This window comes from Epinephelus fuscoguttatus, linkage group LG6, assembly GCF_011397635.1.
Source record: "Epinephelus fuscoguttatus linkage group LG6, E.fuscoguttatus.final_Chr_v1".
NCBI classification, from domain to species: domain Eukaryota; kingdom Metazoa; phylum Chordata; class Actinopteri; order Perciformes; family Serranidae; genus Epinephelus; species Epinephelus fuscoguttatus.
Genome location: NC_064757.1, coordinates 29,440,840 through 29,462,880, shown reverse-complemented (window position 1 = coordinate 29,462,880; position 22,041 = coordinate 29,440,840). Strand labels below are relative to the sequence as shown.

General features: G+C 43.2%; 1 protein-coding gene across 2 annotated transcripts in view; it reads left to right on the top strand.

Moving 5' to 3' along the window:
- The first annotated feature begins 6,598 nt into the window (after positions 1-6,598).
- efna5b (ephrin-A5b) overlaps positions 6,599-22,041 on the top strand; it is a 112,050-nt gene continuing 96,607 nt past the window's right edge. For both annotated transcript variants that reach the window (XM_049578182.1, XM_049578181.1), the window contains exon 1: positions 6,599-7,808. In XM_049578182.1, the coding sequence (XP_049434139.1) occupies positions 7,684-7,808 (125 nt within the window). In that variant the 5' untranslated portion in view covers positions 6,599-7,683. The remainder of the gene's footprint in view (positions 7,809-22,041) is intronic.

The following is a 22,041-nucleotide window of genomic DNA, read 5'->3' as shown; positions in this document are numbered from 1 at the left end:
TCCCGAACCCCTGGAGAAACAAGCCTGTGTGGACATTCTCATTCATCCAAGAAAGTAAAACTGCTTTTCGGAATATTTGCTTTGTGATGTGAGATAAGGCTCAAGACTTTAAAAGCAAAACTCTCTCTGAGACACATATGATTGATCTTAACTACACAGATATGTGGTATGTACGTACGTAGAGGCTCCCACATACATCACACACATGCACTCTTGTTCCCTATAATTGTGAGGACCTGTGAGTGACCTTCCTTTAGTGAGGGCAAAAAAAATTCTGTACAATTTAGGAGACTGAGGGAGGGAATTCATCACAGGAATAGTTAGGCATTTTGGGAAATACTATTCTTACATTTCTGCAGAGAGTTAGCCAGATATATACTTGCTTTTAACTACATGTTTGCATGCACATGATGGCTGCCTCATATCCTGTGTCTGTTTGGAGCACTGATAGTGCACGTCCTCAGAAATCAACACTATGCTTCTGCAAGACGCAGGAATGTACAGGCAGTGTGATGATGTGACAGGGTCAGGGGTCAGTAAGCAGCAACACCAAAAGTTTTGCAGACAAGCTAACAAACCAAGTCTGCAGCTTCCTATATCTGTGCGTGCGTCACTGCTGCTGCAAAGTGACAAATACGCTTGTCAAAATTGCAGGTGACCATGTACGATGGCGCCGCTGTCACTTTTTCTGCCGTCATCTCAGAGTTAACAACCTCCTTGAGAGTCACCATTGTTGCCTGTTTATTGTTCACTGTTTATTGGCTTTGAGGCTTATGTAACCACTGTGAAAGGATGTTTTGCTGCCTTTCGCAGCAGCTGGAGTCTGAGAAAAAAATAACTTAATTCACTGGGCCGACTGCCAGCAACTTTTAAGGTGGAACCTTTACTTGTAATGTTATTCAATGCATGAGCTGACGACATGATTCCATCAGCACACCTTAAATTTCAATGTGACAACTTTGACCATTACTTTATTTTTTTTAATTGTCTCTCTTGGATGACATACACTTTTAGTAATGAGTGGATCTTCAAGCGTTTAAAAATACATATTAATTTTGACCAGATTATGTGAACTGCATATATCCCAGTACTCACTTGGAGAAAAAAAAAGCATTGCAGAGCGTCGTTCCTGTGGGCTCCAGCAACACTAAACCCCTGGGCTTGCCTTAGAAGGACCAAATGCACAAACCCACTATTTCTAAATATCCCATGGAGAGACTCTCACTGCAGCCTGTTTTATTTTGTTCTGAAAATGTCGGCGTGCAGCCTCGTTCTGTGGACGATCAATGAGGTGCAGACTGATAAAGGAGGAAATACAGTGAGTGACAACAACCCCGCCCACATGAGAGAGTACTGTTTGTAGTGGAAACCCTGAGTGGACCTGGGGTCTAGGTACCATGTCTGAAGGGTTACTTAAGTGTTTGTTGGAAACGGGGCTAATGTGAGCGATTCCCTTCAAGATGCTGCTGGTTGTCTACATGAACATGTAGTTAAAAAGCAAGTACATCTCCAGCTTTAGATGATAAGATCAATACAACTGTCTGTACTGTAAATATCCCAGCAGCTGGTTAGCTTAGCGTAGCACAAGACTGGACACAGGTAGAAAGAGCTAGCCTGGCTCTGTCACAGCCCTTCCAGTCAAGAAATAGGGCATCAAATAATCCTCTGCAAAATCACAATGCGTTGCTTTTACACTCTGGCTTTTGTAGGAAGCAAAGGGTTTACAGTCTTTGTGCTATGTTGAGCGAACCAGCTGCTGGCAATAACCTCATATCTACTGATTGATCTTCTCATCTAACTCTTGGCAAGAATGGGAACAAGCATATCTTCTAAATTTCAAACTTTTCCTTTAACGTTTAGGCCCTTATTGTAATCCTCACCCCTGCATACCTAACTCTGACAGTAAGAAGAATTCATACTTTGTCCATACTGAGATTATCCTAACCAGGAAAAGGGCAGCGTTGATTGTTTGTTGTCTGTCTGACTTTGACACTTGCGACCACAGTTTGCATCCTGTCTCCTACGAGTCAGTGTTAATTTCTTTAAAACATGACCGCAGTCTTTCCCATGCTTTATCCAAGTGGTTGTTGTTGCCTAAATGTAACCAAAACTTAATCCAAGAGAGGGTGGATCGGAAAACGCTCAAGTGAATCATTGTCTTTCCAGTCGCATGGGTTTGGATCTGTTTTTTTGTTTAGTCTAAATCCTTTTATAGTCTTTTTAGGATTGCTGATATCGTCTTCATCTTTCTATCCTTGCGAGGACACGGGGTCCTCACAAGTATAACCACAGGAGAACAAATGCACACACACAAACTCTGTCTTCATCGCTTACTTTCTCTTTTTCTCCTGCGCCTGTACAAACACAGGCAAGCCATCACCACTGTAGGCTCCTGCTTTCCCTGTATGAATAAAAGGACCTTGGCTGTCCCTATTGAAAACCTGATTCCTCATTGAATAGGAAGCCCTTGTCCTTACATCGCTCTGTCTACTGCACTGATGGTGTACTAATGGCAACATCAGTCCCCATCTGGTGTCCATCATTTGGATTCAGGGCAGGGCCCGTCCCAGCAGATACATCCGATTAGTCCCTCTCATCGATTTGTGCTGGCTCGTCATGACTTAGTCAACCCAAGGTGTCTCTTCTATGACATGCTGTCTCCCTGTGATTTAGTTTGCCAACGCTCTAAGTGCATTGAGTGTGACAATAAAATCTTTAATCTAATATGCATCCTAAAGAGGGAGGCGGTGGAGAATTAAGAGCGAGTGAGGGAGCGAGACAGAGACGGGGAGGTAATGTTCTCGATGAGCTCAGATGTAATGAGAAACGTTTGTGTCAAGTTTATGAATATATACAGGATACAGACACTACAGAATGGTACGCTCGCTTTTTGATCCTGACTGATGCATATGTAATTTCAGGTGTACGATATGGAATTAAATGGATTGTCAAACTTCTCTTCAGATTATGAACATACGCTGGTACCAAGTGCTTATTTTTAACTCCTTGTGGAGCCCATCTCTTCTTGCATAAAGGAGGAATATGATTATTATCCTCTCAAATGGCCATGAAAATATCACATCTGTGCTCTGAAGAGGCGAAATCCTATTTTCTCCTCATACGTAACCCAGCCTAATCTGCACTCGCAGTTTGAAGCATGTGATAGTGTGAATGGGGTTACAGGGCACAATGCATGCACAGTGCTCTCAGTAATTCTAACTGACAACTATCCCATTGCCTGGGCTTGTGAGAGAGCATCATATTTATGGATGTGTGAGCTGTGTATCAATGAGATTCAGCGCTACACTGTCTGAATAGATCATTACATAGATCTCAAGCACGCTGCTCGATTGGCTGTATCCCAACGCTGCCTTGTGTCTCGGTAAACAGACATAACATTAGGGAAATGCTATACCACACAATGCATACAGTAGTAATGTACTGTAAAACCGTAGGGATACTTTATAGAAATTTGATGATGAGGGAGGATGATTTTAAAGGTGTCTTGAGAGCAGATCTAATGTTTCCTTTTTATGGTTTAAGGTATTAAAAGCAAGCCATTATACCTGTAAGGTGCCACTTTGTCTGTATCCACACAGTCATTTAGTTTTATATCTCTTTTGATGTGAAGGCATCTCGTTGACTGATTAGCGAAACCCACATCTAATGAATTCAATAAATCTCAATTCGGAAAAAGGTGATTAGATTAGTTTTAATTAATGCTTTGCCAAATGGGATGACATGTTTTTGCCGCTGTCACACACCCCTAATTGACAGATATTTTCAAGAGAACTCGTTCAAAGGATCCTTTTTGCTTTTCATGTCCGTAATTGCCTGTTGGCATGCCTGACCTGCCGTGTTGACACCAGACATATCGAGCCGCATTTTTCACATCTTTTTAATGAGCCTGTGTTATGATGCGGTCTCTAATTCTGCTGCTGGCAAAAGAACAATAACATTAAAAAAAAATAAAAAAAGAAGGTACGAACCACCCAGCCAGTCAGCCAGTCAGCCCTCCCACCTCACCCTGCTGTGACCCTGGCTGTGTGAGCGTACAGATTACTGTGTGCAGGAGGAGGAAAATCTCGGGCTTGAAGCCAGACACTTGTCATTTTGGCCAGAATGACTTCTATATATCAAATTGAAGCTCTTGATGAAACCAGTTATCCTGTATCAAAACGGCATTACCGGAATCACGACTAAAATTGAATTGGACAATAAAAACCTCAAAGTTAAATAGTTTTTTGGATGGAAAGACGAGGCTCTGCGGTAAAATTAAAAGGCACTTTGTGTGCACAAGATGTGTGTACAATTTATGAAAGAGACTAACAAAAGGGAGTGGAAAGAGATGTACGAGAAAACGAGAGGAGAAATAAGTATGTGTGCATGTCAAATTTTCATCCCTTTAAAAAAAAAAAACCCATGCACATCACCTCATCGCTGATAGCCCATGTTAGTGTTGTTTTTCTCCTCACTAATCAATAAAATGGAAAAATACACCCAGCTTTTTGGAAATAGAGTTCGAGTCATCTTTGCACCGCTCTGCTGGAACATGTGGACGGGGGCGAGGGGAGAAAATAGGTCCACATGAGAAGTAATCAACGCAGCCCACTATGATAGTGACAGCGGGTTAAGAGAAGGGGATGGGGAGGGAAAGCTCTGTTTCTTTGCCAGAGAAAATGAAAGCAGCTGGGGGTATGCGCTGTGAGCTTGAGTCAGTCATATATGCTTGTTATCAAGTGTGTTTTTGTATGTGAGTGTGTGTGTGTGTGTGTGTGAGGGAGAGAGGGAGAGAGACGGGACGCAGCAGGAGAGGAATGCAGTCATGGCTGTAAAGTGGGTGTGAAAACAGCCATGTTCACTGACCTCCGAGCTGACCTCCCCACCCCTCCTCCCCTGGAGGTTGATAGTGGTCTGTGTGTGTGTGTGTGTGTGTGTGTGCAAAGTAATGCTTGAGAAAATCCGTGAATACGTGACAATACTTGCCAGAGTTTGTATAGCGGTCTGAGTTTACAAAAGTCAGGGAACAGGTCGAGAGGATTATCTTAAAATATTAGCTGCCCTATGTTTCCCTCCTTCTGTCCTCCTTCTGCTTTTTCTCTCTTCCTCTATCATTGATGGCAAACAGCACCTGTTGCACACACACACTCACACACACATGCAGTATGCATGTAGGACTAACTGCATCAGATTTTCTTGTCTTTACAAGGATAAAATATCGACGTAACATTCGAGGACTTTCTTACCGTTCCATTTTTTATCTTTTATATTTTACTTAGGCTATGCGCTAACAGACACATACAGATGTAAGAGGAACGTACCAAAAAAAATAATTCACTTACCTCTTGTTAATCATCACTTTTGAGATTCTTATGCTTATAATTTTTAATGCCTTCATAACTTTATATTACATTTAATTTTTGATTTACGTTTCATCTCCCACTGCTTTGTGCTTGCATGCTCGTGCACTTTGCCGCAGCACCCTCAAACTTTTTCCCTCTACTTCTACTCAAACTGTATGTTGCTCTACATGACATATGGACAGAAGGGGAAATTCATAATTACGTTCACGTGTCTTTTCAAAATTGTATTTCTCATACACACACAACTAAAAAAAAAAGTCTACAGAAATATTTTTTTTATACATGCCACAAGGCCAGATCACTATAAATTCGCCTGCACATTGTATCCGTATGAATTCATGTTACAGTTATTTTCGTTTGGGATTTCCCACCTGAATTTAGGCCTGCTGCTCATTTTCTAAAGTTTCATAAATCCTCCTCGTGAGCACTGGTCTGATTTAAGGCGACGACAGACGCGGTTCCCCTGGCGCACTCGAACTTGGATTTGTCCCCCGGCTGAGTCAGCTATCCCGTCTGCTCGCCACTGCGGGGCGTCTGGGCGCTGGATCGGCGCCCTGAACCCCTCTCCAGTCTGCTCCCCGCAACAGGCTGCCCTGTCACATCTACCCCGGAGCCCTGCATGGCCATCATCTCTCAGCATTACGCCATCACAAGGAGCAACCTCCGCCTGTCTGTGTGTGTAAAGCTATGGGATATATGTGACCTTTTTTTTTGGAATTACAGATTAAATATGAACGAAAAAAATCGTTTTGAATTAGAAATAATGGGGGGAAATTGATGCACAGTATGGCTGAGTGAGTGGAGCGGCCCAATTGCAACATTTTCAGTGTTTCCATATAATATAGGCTAATATAATTTATGTATAATTAATTAGGCTATTTTAACGTCCAGGTTATGTTACCTAAACTCAGGCCTACTTCCAGTTATTAATTTAAAAAAGCACATTTGAGTTGAGTTGAACTGAGAGAGTAACTGGAGTCCATGGTCCTCTTTGCTCCGCTGCGTCCGTTCGCATGTAATTAAATAGCACCGCGCGCACTTATCGGTCGGATCTGACAGTAGAGTTTCTAAAAGCGGTCCCTGTCCTGCGCACCTCTTCCCCCAGTCCCCTTCCAGCTCTACCTCTCGGTAATTGAATTAGCTCGGTTTTAGGCGGGGGAGGGGCTTGGCTTTGTTCGAGCGACGCCCATTCAAATAATTTCAAACCAATGGGACTATCCCCCGCTCCGCCGTAACCAAACCCACTCTCTCAGTCGGCGTCTGGAGCTGCCTGCCTTTGCCCTCACCTCCCTGCGTGTCCCGGCGTCTTAAAACCCAAACACAAGCAAGAGGAAGCCTGCACGGCGCGCACATGGGAGAACGCAAGATTTTTTCTCAACCTGCACGTCGCACGATGGCTCATATATGAGGAGGACACTTTGGCATGCGGACATAAACACGCGTCTCCACGGAGAGAAGCGCATGAGAAAACACAACGCTGTCCGTCCTCTCTCCGACACCGAGAAGGACTCCTCCCCACCTCGGCTGTGACACCTCCGGTAAATCGCCCGAGAAAGGATAACAGTCTTTTTTCTTTACGCCGGAGACAAAAGACCGAGTCTAACATTACCATTCATCTGCCAGTGACTGCCTGGCTGTATGGCTTTAAAAAGTTGCCTGGAGAACATGGACATCTGACGTGCGCCACACGGCGTCATTGGACACATTGAGCCTCTCTCTCTTTCCCCCCCCATCACATCTTGGACTGACTAATCCCCTGCGCTTTGGGTTTGGAGTAAGAAGAAGTGTTCAGCAGTTGTCATTTGCCCTGACACAGGCTACATCCAGTAGCTCCCTGCATACAGGGGGACGTTACCACACCGTAGAAGACACTGCCTGTTGTGCTGCGCATTTGTGCTGCTGCTGCTGCTGCTGCTGCTGATCTCACTGTTTGTGCATTAGTGGGAGAAATATTTTGTCAGCCCACCACGGATTTGTCAGAGCTGACATCCTGCATAACATAAAGCCTGTGATTCATCCGGACCCTCGACCTGCAGCAGAGAGGCAACACAGTGACGCGTCGGTTTTGTAACTTCAAATTCCCGTCAACCTGAACAAGTGTCATCTCAAGTGTCCCCCACGAATGGTCACATTCTCGCTGCTCCCCTACGCGTTTTCTATGTTGTGCGCATTTCTGTTTGTTTGGCATTCACAAACTGCGCCAGCAACACGCGGCCACATGTGAATGAGACTCATCACCTGTCCCGGTTGAAGCGCCCGTTACAACTCGACTGACTGACCGACACTGAAGAGGAATACGTGCCGAAGTTTCGCTGTAGTGATGCTGCAAATGGAAATGGTCCTCTTCGTCTGCCTGGTGCTGTTGATGTGTGTATTTAGCCAGGAGCCCAGTTCCAAAGTGGTGGCCGACCGCTACGCCGTCTTCTGGAACCGGACCAACGCCAAGTAAGTGGCCTCGCACCGGGCAGTTTTTGCCGCGGAGAGTCGGCGATGTTCCGTCTCCTCGCATCTGCATGAACCACGGGGTTCGCAGGTTTGCTGGACCACATCGGTGTTTATTCTCCGCAGTGAGGGCAGTGAGCCAGTAGCTGTAGGTACAGGCTATAGCTGAGCATGGGAACAGGAGTGTAAAAAAAGCCTACTGTGTCTTATTTTCAATACGTGACTACTCATTGTCAGCGCGTCTCTCTAGGAAACTATAGATTAAAAGCGTGCGTAATAAGGCCCGAGCGTTGCATTCATCGTCTGCTGTTGCACCCGCTGTCAATATTGTCCAGATAAGGAAATTCACCGTTTCATTGTGAGTTATTGTAGCTGTAGGCACAGGTTCAGAGCTGGAACAGGCTGTAAAACCTGGAGCATTATCTTGTGTTGTTTCCCTGTCCGGCTGGACCCCAGTGGACCCATTAACACCAGTATCTATCTAGTCTCAACCAGGCTGAACACCTAACAACCAGCACAAATCCCCAAAGTCCATTAAATGTTGCTCTTCATTTACTCACTTCACACTGCGTAGGTTCGCTTCCCTGTTTCAGAAAGTTGTAGGCCAGACGTCTCGGACCTGTGTAGTGAGAATTAAAGGCAGCTTTTCTATATGGTTCTATGTTAAAGGCATTTACTGTGTGGCTTCTTCATTAACTGCCGACACTAAATGTAGGCAGTGAGAACATAAAGTATCAGCCTGTATTAACAGCTCTTTTTTACAAAATTCAGTGCAGTTACCATAATGTAATTTATGGGCATACAAGCGTCTAAGCACAGCTGAAAGTACATAAAGCAGCGCTCCAGGAATATTATAAAGGCACCGTGGCAGACAAATGTCTCACAAACTCGTCTTAAAGTAGCAAAGACACCCAGTCGGCTGGAGCCCCAGTGGAATATTGTGCCATTTTTCTTCTATTCATCTTTAAAATAGTTCTCGAATAACTTTTTTCTTTGAAGAAACGTTCCCTTGAGCAAAATAGTATTAATTTTAGTTCAATTCAGAAGCAACAATATGGTTTTGTGCTGCATTACAATGTTGGATCATTGAAATTTGGAGCACACTACTGTTAAAAAAAAAAAAAAAAAAAATCCAAGGAAAGTTGGTGAGGACGATTTTTTGAAGATTTTTAGGGATCAAATAATAGATTTGCTAAAATTAAACCCTAAATAATGAGAATAAATTCAGGATCCTAAAACCCAGTGAAGCGTAATTGTGATAACCAGGAACTGTCCCATTCAAAACTTGAAAACTTCAACTCTGTGCAACAGTGTGCTGCCTACGCTTCTAAAATAGACACAACTAAAAAAAATACATTGATTTTTTTCTAGTTTTTGCGTCTTGATGAACATGAATGGGTACTCATTCATAAGTCCAGAGGCACACGTCATATCCTGATGTGTCTCAAAGTAAAAATACTTAAACAGTTAATTTAAATATCGACAAACGGTTTAGGAATGAAACGTGTACGCCTTTCACTTTCCATTTATATCAATAAAAGGACAAGTGTGCGTTCAACATTAGACTCAGCTCTGTTCATAGTGAAGTGAGGATTTTCTGTGCTAAGATGGGCCACAGGAGAGAACATCAGCAAAGTTAAAATAAAAGTTCCTCAGATGTGCTTCAATCCTGGAGTCAAACGGCTCTCCACTCGGACAGGCTCCAGTCAACTTCAGTGTTCAGTGTACATGTTTGTCGAGACAGCGTTTCCCACTAAAAGTCCCTCATGGAGTCAGACTGTACAGCCTTGTCCCCGGCTTATTAAGTCTAAACACTGCTGGTGGAGTTTACAGAGATCTTTCACTCAACTGCCAAGAGCACTTAGTATTTGTTGAATAAAATCCTCAGCTTAGCCTCCAAGTGCACACAAAGCCATTAATAGCACATGCTGAATTTGTTGCACAACTATTTATATTCAGTTTGAAGTTTCGGAAAACATGATTTATTGCTTGAAGCAATTAGTGGTCAGGGGTACAAACGGAGGGCTGACTGTAAGCCCTCTCCTGAAGTCGGGGCAAGTCTAGCGGGGTGCGTAGATTCTCGGCCTGATATACCGTAGACCATGACTGTTGTGGTCTAAGGTCTTTACTCCGACTTGCCCAGGCTGTTTATTTATGGAGCGCTTTCCTCAACAGAGGCAAACACAATTTTGAGTCGAAGCTAGATTTCTGCTGTTGATAGACGTACTTTCATTAGAAAGTGCAATTTTTTTTTTTCAACAAAAAAAAGTTTTGATGACTGGCCGCTCAGTTAACTTGATATCTTCCAGATGTGCTGACAAGTTTTCTCACTTTCAGTGAAGGAAAAAAGTGTTGTTTGAAAAAAAAAGAAGGGAAATTTAAGTAAATCTGTTAATCTGAGATCTGACACACTAACGCTGGAACAGAGAGGGGGAGAAAACAAGAACTCTGTGATCCCCTTGGCTGCATGCATGTTGTGTCTTCTACTCTCTTTGCATCCAAAGTCAAATCAGAGAAACAGATAGCTTCCTGAGCCTGATCCGTTTCTGAGGCCTTGACTCGCCCGAGGAAAGGAAACAGGTTTTCACAGAGGCTGTAATGCTGCTAACACCAGTCACTCCGTTCTACTTACTCTAAATAGAGTTTGTTTGACTCTCACTCCTGCAGGCCTGAGGCAGGAAGCCAGAAAGGTAACGCAACAGCAAGGAGGAGACGGAGAGAGGGAGAGATAGAAAACTCGTCTTATTGATGACTCAGTTAATAAATATTGAGTCCCTTTCTTTATGCATTACTGTACAAAGCTGGTGTGGCACTACAATGTAACTTGTAACACGTCTGCCTTTGTTCTGAGGCTTCACAGTCATACTGAAACTTATGCTGCCCCAAGGATTTACTGTGAACGCCCCACGCACTCAAACAGGCACATATGTTACTTTATGATCGCAATCAATTCAAATTAACACTGTAATTTGTCATAAATAGTATTAGCAGCTGACTTAAATTTCTTCAAGTTTGACTTTCTTTGTATTCTTCCTCGTTGTTGCCTGATCACAGTCTTCCAGGGCTCGTTTTACTACTCTCAGAAAAAGCCATTTGTTGCCATTCATTTTTGCACCGTGCGAAACTGCTGCAGCTTCCACAGCCAGATAATCCATCACACTAAAGCTGTAGTTTGAGTTTGGTTTTGTCACTAAATCTGTTTTGCCTTGAAATCATTGTGCTCATGTTGAGTGTTCCACATCAGCGTGTGCGTTATGTTCTGCTCTGCTTACTTAATCACCTGAAATGGAAATGCCAACTATTTAAAAAAAAACGGTTTTACTTACAAAATTTGTTACACTTCTTTCCTACAATAAATTTGACGCTTAAAACTAAAAATTTGTATTTAAAAAGTGACCAGAACAGAGTAGAATATTAAACTGTCTCATTACGTGTGGCTTGTACTGCACAGTGATTGGACAAAGGGTAGATGCAGACAGAAAATAAGCAAAGGGGTTAAAGACTCAAATAGTCACTTCTGCTGTTGACTGAGTCAGTGGTAGACAAAACACAGACGTGTAGACATGTTTACAGCTTCACATGTCAGGAGTTTTTAACGGGGAATCTCAAATTAGGAATTTTAGTGTTTGAAATGGGACATTTTGTCAAAAAAAGGAAGGTATTCGCTGTTTGATTTTCCAGCGAGAATTATAAGCAATTGGTAGATTAGTGTGGAATTTTATGTTGGTTTAGTGTATTGTAATTTTCGTTAGTGGTGCCACGGTTTCTTCTGCTGGGTGTTTGTGTTGTTGGTGTTTGGGGTTCGGGGCTGAGGGGATTTCCATGGTGTGCTGTTGGCGTCAGTCCACCGTTGTGTTTCACAGCTCCAGCATGAGACCAGAAACTTGCTAGCTGTTAAATATTTCTTCATCTCCTATTTGTTCACCTATCTCTTGCTGTCACACAACCATGTTTCCTTTTTAGTGGTGATTTTTTTCCAGCATTTTGCCCGTCGAAAAGTTATTTTGAGAGACTGAGTAGTGAAGTGTTGAAGTTCTCTCAGTCCTCGGAGAGTTCCTCCAGCTTAAAGTAAGTTAAAATATAGGGATATTTCACTCTCTGGATTCTGCCCTCTGCTTTCTTGCTGACTGTCTTTGCTTGTGAGTATTTATTCTAATGAGGGGACAGCCAGTGGCTCTAATGATGTCTCAGCTGTAATGCCGAAGAGACGGCCCTTCCCTTCCTTTCTCCCCCTCTGCCCTTTCTTCTTCCCCATATCCCTCCTCGCCTTTCTCCCGTGTTGCCTCTCAGCGCTCTGCCTCTCCTCGTCTCTTTCTCTCTGCCTCCCTCCCTTCCTCTCCCTCTCTCTCCCTCTGTCTGTCTCTCCTTGCCGGGCACAGAAAATGAATGAATACAATTAGATATTTCGGGAGTCCCTCCACGGTTGATGGTGAAGAAAGACGCGCAGAGGTCAGGCACACTCTGAGAGGAGCTCAGGGAGAGGTCACACACATACGGCGAGGAATAACGAAGCAGAAAGTTGGCCTGTGAATGACAAACTAGTAACCAGAACTCTCCTTGAAGTGTGCGGCGTTATTAACATGAACAGTTTGATGCGGTTGTGGTCATGCAAATTGCTCAAGGTGATTTGTATTTTGCTGCATAATTTGTAGCTCAACAAACAGCCTGGAAAGCAGTTTTGTAACGTGCTGTAACTGGAGGCCGTGCGTACAGTAGCTGTGCCGCTGGTTACAAAGACAACTTTCCTTTGTTGCAGTCGTGCCTGGCTCGTCTTTGTCTGTGCGTGTGCATGTTTTTGTGTTCTAGTGTGCTTGCAACGTAGCAAATGAGCCACGAGGTCATATAGGGCTTGTTTCCTCTCCCTCAGACTCATAGATACCAGAATAATTACATCTCTCTCCCTTGGACTTCTCATTACCTGTCACAGACCAGTGGGACATGAATAAGCGTCTTGTCAATCTGTGCTTGTATGTGTGTGTGCGTGTGTGCAAACGCTGACTGTACACTAACAAAGGCGAGCACACATGGAGGCTGAAAGTTAACCCATACACCCATCTGTGTCTCACAGATGTGAAAGTGATACATTGCGATGTTAACTTTTTTTATAATAAAAAATCTGCAAACCTGTGATTTTTAAAATCAACTTGATATTTCCTTTGATTGCTCAAGTGGGTCGTTTTTGACCCCATGCTAGTCTTTTCTGGCCCCCTTATCATTGTTACACTTACTCGCTTTGAGCTGTGTTTCACTCTCTCCTCTCCTGTGCTCTGGCTCTCGTTCTCTCCCTCCGTCTTTCTGTCTGAGGGCTGATTAGTTCTCGTTAATGACCCCTTGCTCTGTCATTCTTTTATGCCTGTGGCATTGGCAAGCTCAGGCACCGGCCGAGCTTCGGGGACAAGCGAGTGTAGGGGACACAAAGAGAGCGAGGACGAGGATGAAGAAAAATAAACACAGGACCTGACGGAAAACTAGCAAAGTGAAATGATGGCGTTGTGCGATGTTATACTTCTATTAGGTCTAAATGGCACTCTGTGTTTTCTCACCAGACCTGTAAATGCACTTTCCATTTAAATTAGATTTTTTTCTATTAACTAGAAAATGAGCCCAGCAGGCAGTAGTCAATGCTTAGTCAATGTGCTTGGCAGAGCAGCTGTTCTTCAGCGCGCGGTGGAAGAGGGGGAGGACTCTTGGCCGTGACCCTTGTGGAGGTGCTATGCGGCGGACAGAAGCAGCCCTGTCGCCGGGGGTGCCTGGTGGTCAGGCTGTAGTCTTGGATATGCTAATCCTAGTGAAGCAAAGGCAGCCTGCAACTGAACAGAAAGACATTCCCAACATTTAGTATTTTTATTGTGTATTTAAAAAGATATTTTACATTGGATTACTGTTGATTTAATTCTATTTATACGAATTATTGATATAAAAATAATTTTGTTCTTTAGAAGTGGTGTGTTGTTAGTTTGACAGTAAAACATTTTATGTTTTTAAACTACGTCTTGCGCTTACTTTTAAACAATTTACACTCTTTTCTGACCTTCATTTTGGTGATTTATCACTCCAAACACAGCGCCAGAAAACCTGTGTTTGCTCATGATAAAATAAATATTACTCATACTCCTACCAAGGCTGATAGTGCTGAATTGATACTAAGAGCCTTAAAAATACCACCGTCAAGTTAAATGTTTGGTTATCCAGCAAAGAGCAGACAGGATCTGTGACAGAAATGGACAATATTGAATGGCAGCTTTACTTCAGTTGCACATGTTTCCCTCCCTTGCCTGGGGAACCAGATTTTTAATGTCCAGGTTTTTGTTTTCAGAGTAATCACTCCAAGGTCAGATGGAGTGCTGAAACGCTGCTATCAGCTGGGCGATCTGTCTTTTAGCTCTCATACAACCCGTGGCTTTCAGGGGAACGCTCCATAAAGCTCTACTTGGAAACAATAAAGTATTAACCAGCTTATGCAACGCCCACATGTGCAAAGCAAAATGCAAAACTTATATTCTGCCAATGATAAGAATACTGCTTCCATGTTTTGCTCGTTGGTTGCTACTAGATGCATGTGCTTGTTTATTCAGCGGCTAATTTTCTTTCTCTATCCCTGCTCCCACTGTATCAGTTTCCCTTGAAATTTCGAAGTTGTGGAAAGTTTTTTTCTCCAACTGTTTATTTATTTCTCCTTTAGTTACTCTGTGCAGCTGTGGGAACAGATCAGGCAGTCCAAAGTTGTATTTTACTGTGAACACCTGAGTAGATATGTAGTTGAAAGACAGACAAAAAAATCTATTTGGCTGACTGGTTTTATTGGCTCCCATATCAGAAAATATTATGTTTCATTTTAAGAGCAGGAAAGCGTGATTAACAGGAATACAGGACCGCTGCAGGTCCAATAAGCGTCGCAGCGCCACTCCTGGTATCTCGCTATCGTGTATTACAAGTCCTCGTTCGTGGCTGAAAATGGCGCTACCATATCCTTCACCTCCTCTGCTCTCCTCTGTAAGATGGAGGCTCAGAAGCAGCTGTTACTGTAGTAACGCTTGGCTGATCTATCATCCCTGACCAGAAAGGGGCGCTACTGAGAGAGGTCTGATACCCTCTTGTGCCCTCTGCTCACAGCCCAAAGCATATCATGAGTACAGTTGGAGTGAAAGCTACATACATTTGCTTGATTTAAACCAGCTCTTTCTGCTTTGCTTGATTTGACCTCGTTAAACTCATTTACTGTCAAAGTCATATTATATTTACAGGAACTACACCAGCATGTAAAGGCCAAAACGACTGATGGGTTTCAAAAACAATTTTTTTTTCTCCTACTGTCACCGTTCACTATTCAACTGGAAAATGTGACGGGAACGATTGAGACTGTTCGCTTTTTGCCAGACACATTTTCCACAGATAATTCCTTTCATGGTAGGCTGGCTTCGGACCTTACACTGCCGTTTTCCTTATTTAACTTGGGGGGCTGTGGGGGAGTGACTGGATGTTTTTCTAGCTGGGCAGCAGTGTGGAGAATAGATCCCAGAAGAGAACACATCTCCAGCTTGTGAATAAAGACCTAATTGACGGGTTGTAGCCAGTTGTAAATGACTCATGAGGTAATTCGTCTTCACAGACAGACTGAGAAACACACAGGGGGACTGTACGATTGTATGCTCTGCTTTCCCTTTAGAATTGAGATCTATTTGGTTTATTTCCGAACTTTTACATCCACAAATAGAATTTTTACAAGTTATGAAGTGTTGCATTTTAGCCAGAGTTGGTGTTATCACCTCCTCACCCATATAAAGTGAGCATCCATGGATCGCTTATACAGCTTCACTTGTTTTTGTTTGGCGTTTCTTTGTTTGTGTTGGCAAAATCATGGAAAGGTGAAAGGACTAATTGATTCCCTGGCCTTGTTTTCAAAATGAACACCTCTTTGTAAAGTTCTCACTGCTGCTGCAATTTTCCACTGACATAAATGTAAATAAACAAACAATGTTGCTTTCACTTTGTTCAGTCTACCGTTGTGGCGGGGCGTGCCAATAATAAGCTATCTGCATTAGCCTGTTTGAATTGACAGTAGAGAAAAACACTAGCAGCCAATGCCCCCCCCCCCAACGCTGGGCCGTGAGACTGAAAGGCGGCCATTGTTCTGCTCCCTCTGTCCACTCCACATAGCCAGGGCTGAAAGTAATGCATGCGCTTTAAACGGAGCGGGGAGGAAAAAAAAAAAAGGGAGGGCAAAGGAGAGGAGTGAGGGAGAATGGTGTGAATGGCTCGGGGAGTGCACAGCTGAAGTTGTAGTACGCTTTCGGACAGAAAAAGGGAGGAGAGGAGGAGTATAATACGAGCGCCAGACACGAGGGGAGAGGCATGTAGTAGCCAGGAGTGACAGCGAGTGTGGGAAAAGAAGAGGTGGCAGTTTCCCTCATTTCCAACTAGCTTTATCCATCCTCTGTCATCTGCCTCCCTCCACACCATCCAGCTCCCCAGCCCCACCTCCCCGCCTTGTCTATCCTTGCCAGGGTTTAAAGATGCATGCGGCTTGCTGGCTCTCTGTCTGTCTCCCTGGTGGTGACCGTGGTTGGTTAGCCGGTGGTGGTTCTCCAGGGGACAGACACTGGGTCGTCACCCCAAGGAGGTGTTGTCTTTGCGGTCCGGGTTTGGTGACACTGGGGCTATTTTCTACAGAGACAGGATTAAAGCCGCTCAGGTTTAGACCCCTGCTTTGTTTCCTCTGACACTGAAGACTCCCACACACAGGGCTGTGTTTACTTGGGGGCTGGTGCTGTGGCACTAAGTTGCATCTCGGTCTTAACTACTGTGACACATTGCACACTGTGCCCTTGAAAGTGCGTTTTCCACTGAAATGCATGTATCACAGTCGGAACGCCAGGGTGTGTGCAATGTAGCGGCTTAATGGAGGGTTTCATTCCAAAATGCTATATATCTACTGCGGAGACAAATTGGTGCAATAAGAATGAGCTGTTTTTGTCCTCAGCAGTAGATCTACTTTGCAAGTGAAGGTCATAAAATGATGCGTTCCTTCCATTGTGATGAATAATGTGTATAATTATGCATGATTGTAATTCAAATGGTGGATATCTCATTTTGTAACAAATCTCTTCGTATTTGTATTGGACTCAGCTCGTCTCTCTCACTGCATCAGTTTGAAAGCCTGGAGTTTATTAGGGCTAAGTGATTTTGACCAAAAAAAAATGCAAAATTAATATTTTTAGATCTGCTACACTGTATATGTAAAAAAAAAACTCCTGTCAAAATGTACAATCAGCTAAACTGAACTTCAATGACTTCTCCTTTGGCATGAAAAGCTCTTTTTCAGATCTACTTTCCTCGATCCAAGTCTTTTATTAGGCAACAGATGCTCGTCTGATCTGAGCTCTAAGAAGAGTCTGGAATCAAGCAGATAATGAATCATGTTTAAAAATGTATAACACAGAGCTGAATCTGACGTCTTAAGATGAATCTGGGTTTGATGTTAAAAACGAGTGTTTTGTGTTTGTGGGTTTCTGTGTTTGTGTGCCTGCGTGTCCGCGCGTTTGCCTGCAACTGGTGCGCATGCACACGTGTGTAGTCACTCGTGCGCATGCGTACGTGTGTGCGTGCGTGCATGCGTGGTTATCCTGAGCTGACCTCTGCATGGAGGCCCGCTTTAATGAAGCAGCAGAAACACACACCCGTTACTATAGCAGAGCGCAGCACTATTCTTGACCCAATTCTCTGAGCCTGCTCCTCTGAGAGCTGCTTGATAGTTTTCCCATTTTGTGAAGTTGCATTGTGTGTGTGTGTGTGCGTGTGCACGTCGGTCTTTGTTTACGTGTAGTGGTTGGTATTCCTGTGTGAAACTGTGCTGTGTATTTTTTTCCCCTGAAGGGAAAACGATTGATCCCCGGAATGTGTGATAAATCCCATCTTCACCCTCTCCTCTCATCTGAGCCCAGCTCTGACTGGTCTGGCTTACTCCAAACATTATCCCACATAACCAAATATGACACCCTAAAGTACATAGACGGACGGACACACTTATGCACACAAACACACACATACACACACACTCACTTTCTGGTTTAGAAGGGTAGTTCATTATTTCTTTAGTGAGGTTCAAGTTGCAGGAGATGTGGTATTTATTCTGCTTGTTTATTTTCTTCTTCTAAATCAGCGAGCAGCGGGCCTCGGAGTGCAGCAGCCTTTGAACCGCAGCCTATCCCATGACTGCAGCCCTGGGTATTAACCCAGAGCCACTGAGAGGCTTAAAAAGCCATCAGCTCATTGTCCGGAGACACAAAAACCCCCTTCCTCTAAAATCCCCCCCATCCTTCTCTTCTCTTTTCCTCCTTCCCTCCTTTCTTAAGAATGCCTTGAGCTGGCCTCTGCTGGCATTCATATTAATCAGTTTTAAGGGTCTAATGAGATAAGTGAGACTTAAGGGGAGTCCCCAAAGTGGCCTAAGCCCTCCGGATAAACAGAGGTGATGAGCGCTGCCTATGGCCACATCCTCAGTGGTGTTTTTTTTCCCGCATAGTCATGCATACAAAAGTTTTTAATATCCCTAATCTCACTGTTGAGCTTTGAAACCAAAACATCACTAAAATAGACTTAATGAAGAGACGATCATCACCTGGCCTCATAAATGTCAAGGTTTCATGCTTTTGGTTTGGCTCAGGGGTTGTGTGTCTGTGAATTTGACCAGCATCAGGCCTTTTCCACTGTAACACCCTCCTTTGTCCTAATCCCCCCACCCAGTCAGCTCATGCCCTCTGTTCTTCACCCCACCAAGTAACCCTGGAATATAGGCCAGGCGGCGTCCTCCCGCTCTTTTGCTCTTTGTGCCATATTGTCCTCTCCTTTTTTTTGCCGTCCTCCCTCCCTTCCTCTCTCCTGTCTCTGGGATTACCAGATCTCTAACTGTACTGACCATGTCTTTGGCTCTGGGGGTCCTGCTGAGGTGACCCAGCATGCCCACTGTCAGCATTAGGGTCAGTGTTGTGGCTGCAGCACTTAGCTGACACTCTTTCTCATTACCCCTGTCTTCTGTCTGCTTTAATCCTTTTTTTAAAAACATGCACAGCCCACTTCCCTCCTAATTTCAACTCAAGATCTAAAAAGACAGAGAGACAAGAGCTACAGTGTGTGTGAGTGTGTGTGTGTCTCATGAAACATGGCGGCCAAACCGAGAAGACTAAAACTGTGGCACCAGTCTCACACAAAGAGGTAAATATGGCGGCAATGTTTGACTCAGTTTTTGATTTGAACTGTTCCACGTTTGAAAATTGGATTAATTAGGCAACAGTGATTAAAGCTACTTAGCGAGGATAACCTTCATAGGCAAATTAAATCATCTATAATCTGTAATAATCTGCCCATTATTCAAAAGGTGCAGAAGTCAGGGGTCAGTTAGGAGACAAGGAATGAAGACAGACAATTAGGAATACAAATTTGTTTAAAAATTAAAGTTGATGTAATTGTTTAGATTTTTTGAAATAGTTTGATTTTGCATTATTGCATTAGAGAAAACTTTCCCGCACATTTGGGCTCTTGTGCAACAGGGGCTCTGGTTTAACTATATCAGTGGAACTACTTGAGTAGCTGTGAGGCGGGACAAGTCCTCGGAGAGTTCAGTTTCACCTGCTGTTCTGTTCCTCAGGGCCGCAGGACTCCACGACCGGAGACATTCCAGCCAGGATTAGAGCGTGCATGGCAAACGGAAGCACAAATAAGAGGCAGTCAAGGGGCGTTTTTTTTTTTTTTTTCTTTTCTTTATAAAAGACACACTGTTTGGCCTGGCTGTTTTAGGGTTAATATTACTTTTGACATTTTTACATGCAGTACAATTTCATGTGAAATTCAATCTCAGAATTTGTGGTTTTTCCAAGAATTTTTCCATCGAATATACAATTTTTAAAGTTAATTGGTAAACACATTTAAGATTAAAAAAAAAAATCGTAACATTAATCTACAATAAAAAAAGTTAAATAAAGATTTTGAAAATTAAAAATGACACATTTATTCAAGAAATAGGAACTGCTTTTATAGAATAATTATAAGTATAATTGAAAATTGAAAATTCTCGAAATTGTGTTCCTTTTTTTTCGTTCACGCACAATATTTAAATTTTCAATTTTATATTCTGACAATTTTCTGGTTAATAAAATAACATCGTACACAAAAATGCAATCCTATACAAAAGCACTCTCATGAATTAAATACATTTTTACATTTTACCTTATCGTTGTTTTTTTTTTTTTGGGCCATATTTATTTTCACATTGAAAACTTGCTCTCTAATTTTTGCTCTTTTTTACATTTTTTATTTTATTATTAGACAGATAATTGTAAATAATTATTTTACCCCGTCTGTTCTGATGGATTTGAAAGTTTCTACATTTTTAATTTTGGCTCAGTTTTATAAAATGCTAATTTGCCTTCTGTTCGTTACACCTTTTCTGGAAAAGCCTGACAATTTGCAGATGTTTCAGTGGTATTTTTTTTCACAAGGTACAGAGTTGAAGTAGATTATTAGCCTGTGGGAAAAGAGATGCATCATATTTCTCGCATTGGATTAGAGTGCGCGCTTGGCTTTGGGTGGAGTGATGAAATATTCATTACTGTTTGTAATGTCTAAGAAGAGTAGCACTTGCAAACCTTTGCACGCAATTCATGAAAAATGAAGTCAAGGTAGACATGTTGTGAGCATGAATGTGATGGAAGGTTGTCTGGCTGTCTGATTGATATGACCTGAACTCAAAGCATTCGTCAGGGCTGCTTCGCCTGTGCACATTTCCTTTATAGGAGTTTGTTCTTTGTCTGTTCTCAGGATTTATGTATTTATTAATTAAACTTTATAACATAAATATAATGCTAAATTTGCTCAAGGATTTGCCTTGGATTCCCACTCTTCTTGTTAACAGATTGACGGGTGTCAGTCGCCAGGTCTGTGACAGTGTCAGACTTGTCAACCTGAGTGACATCAGGCTCACGGCTGCTTTAATAATGCAGGCGCAGCCACACTTTTTATGTCCTCTCTGGCTCTCCATCCTCTCCTTTCTCTGGGAGTGTAGAGAGCTGTCCTTACATTAAGACCAGGTCAGATTGCGTCTGCCATCGTACATTAGCAGCAAAGCCTTCCTGCCTGTATCACTGGTAAGAGGAACATGGCACGAAGATGGCTGAATTATTCACACTCATAATCGGCCTTTATGTCCTGCTGCCAAGCCTGGCCCCACTGTTATTCTAGTGCATAATTGATAGTGCTCAGAAGTGGAAAAGTTAGAATAGCAGAAGTAATGCAAAGCGAAAGTGTAGTCAGGCAGCACAAGAAGGGAAGAGGGGGATTGGTGGGGTAGTGAGGGGGTTAGCGGGACGGAGGTGGGCCCCTATAGGAGTTTTTACACTGAGCTTGTGTTAGCCTTTACGGGGCTTAGGTCCAGCTAGCGTGAGGATCGCGTGTGTAGGCCAGCCAGACTCGTCTAGGGGGGAGCGGAGAGGGGGATAAGAGGGGGATAAGAGGGGGATGAAAGGAGGTGGGAGGGAGAGGAGATGGGGATACAGAGTAACAAGGCCTGACGCTGAGCTGGCCCAGAATGTGGTCTGTTTCTCCCCCAAAGTTACTCTGAGGCTCTGCTATGTGCAAATATATGTCTGAAATCGAATTGAACTTGATTTTGGAATGAGAGCGTTTGTTTCTGTCTTTTAAATTATCGAGGAGGACTGCTGTGTTATCTGCACAGTAGATTTGTACTCCCAGGTTTGGTTTTCATTTGGACCCAATCCAGCAAGTTTTTTTCATTACCTGCTTGCTCAGGCAGGTAAGAGAGGCATTGACATCACATTACAACCATACGATACAATGATCAATAAACAGCAACCTCCAGAGAAGAGCAGCGATTGGCTCAGTTCCAGTCGTAAAGAGAGGCCATCTATTGGGAAATTGAGTGAGACAACCTTTTGAAAATGTTTCAAGACAATACTCCACACTTGGAAACAGGAAAAAATGCAGTCTGTTCTATATTTTATTTAAAGTAACCTGCCATTTCATATCTTCATCTCTTCCCAACTCCTCAAAGGATTTATTCCTGCTTTATTTTCCACAGTTAGATATTTATACGGCTTGATATTTCTGTCAGAAATTATTTTTTTCCACCTCCTCACACCACCATCCAGTTATTTCTGCGAGCTCCCTCAACTGAACGGAACACCCTGCCATGTAAGTTTGAATGTCTCAGGTGAAGGTGTTAACA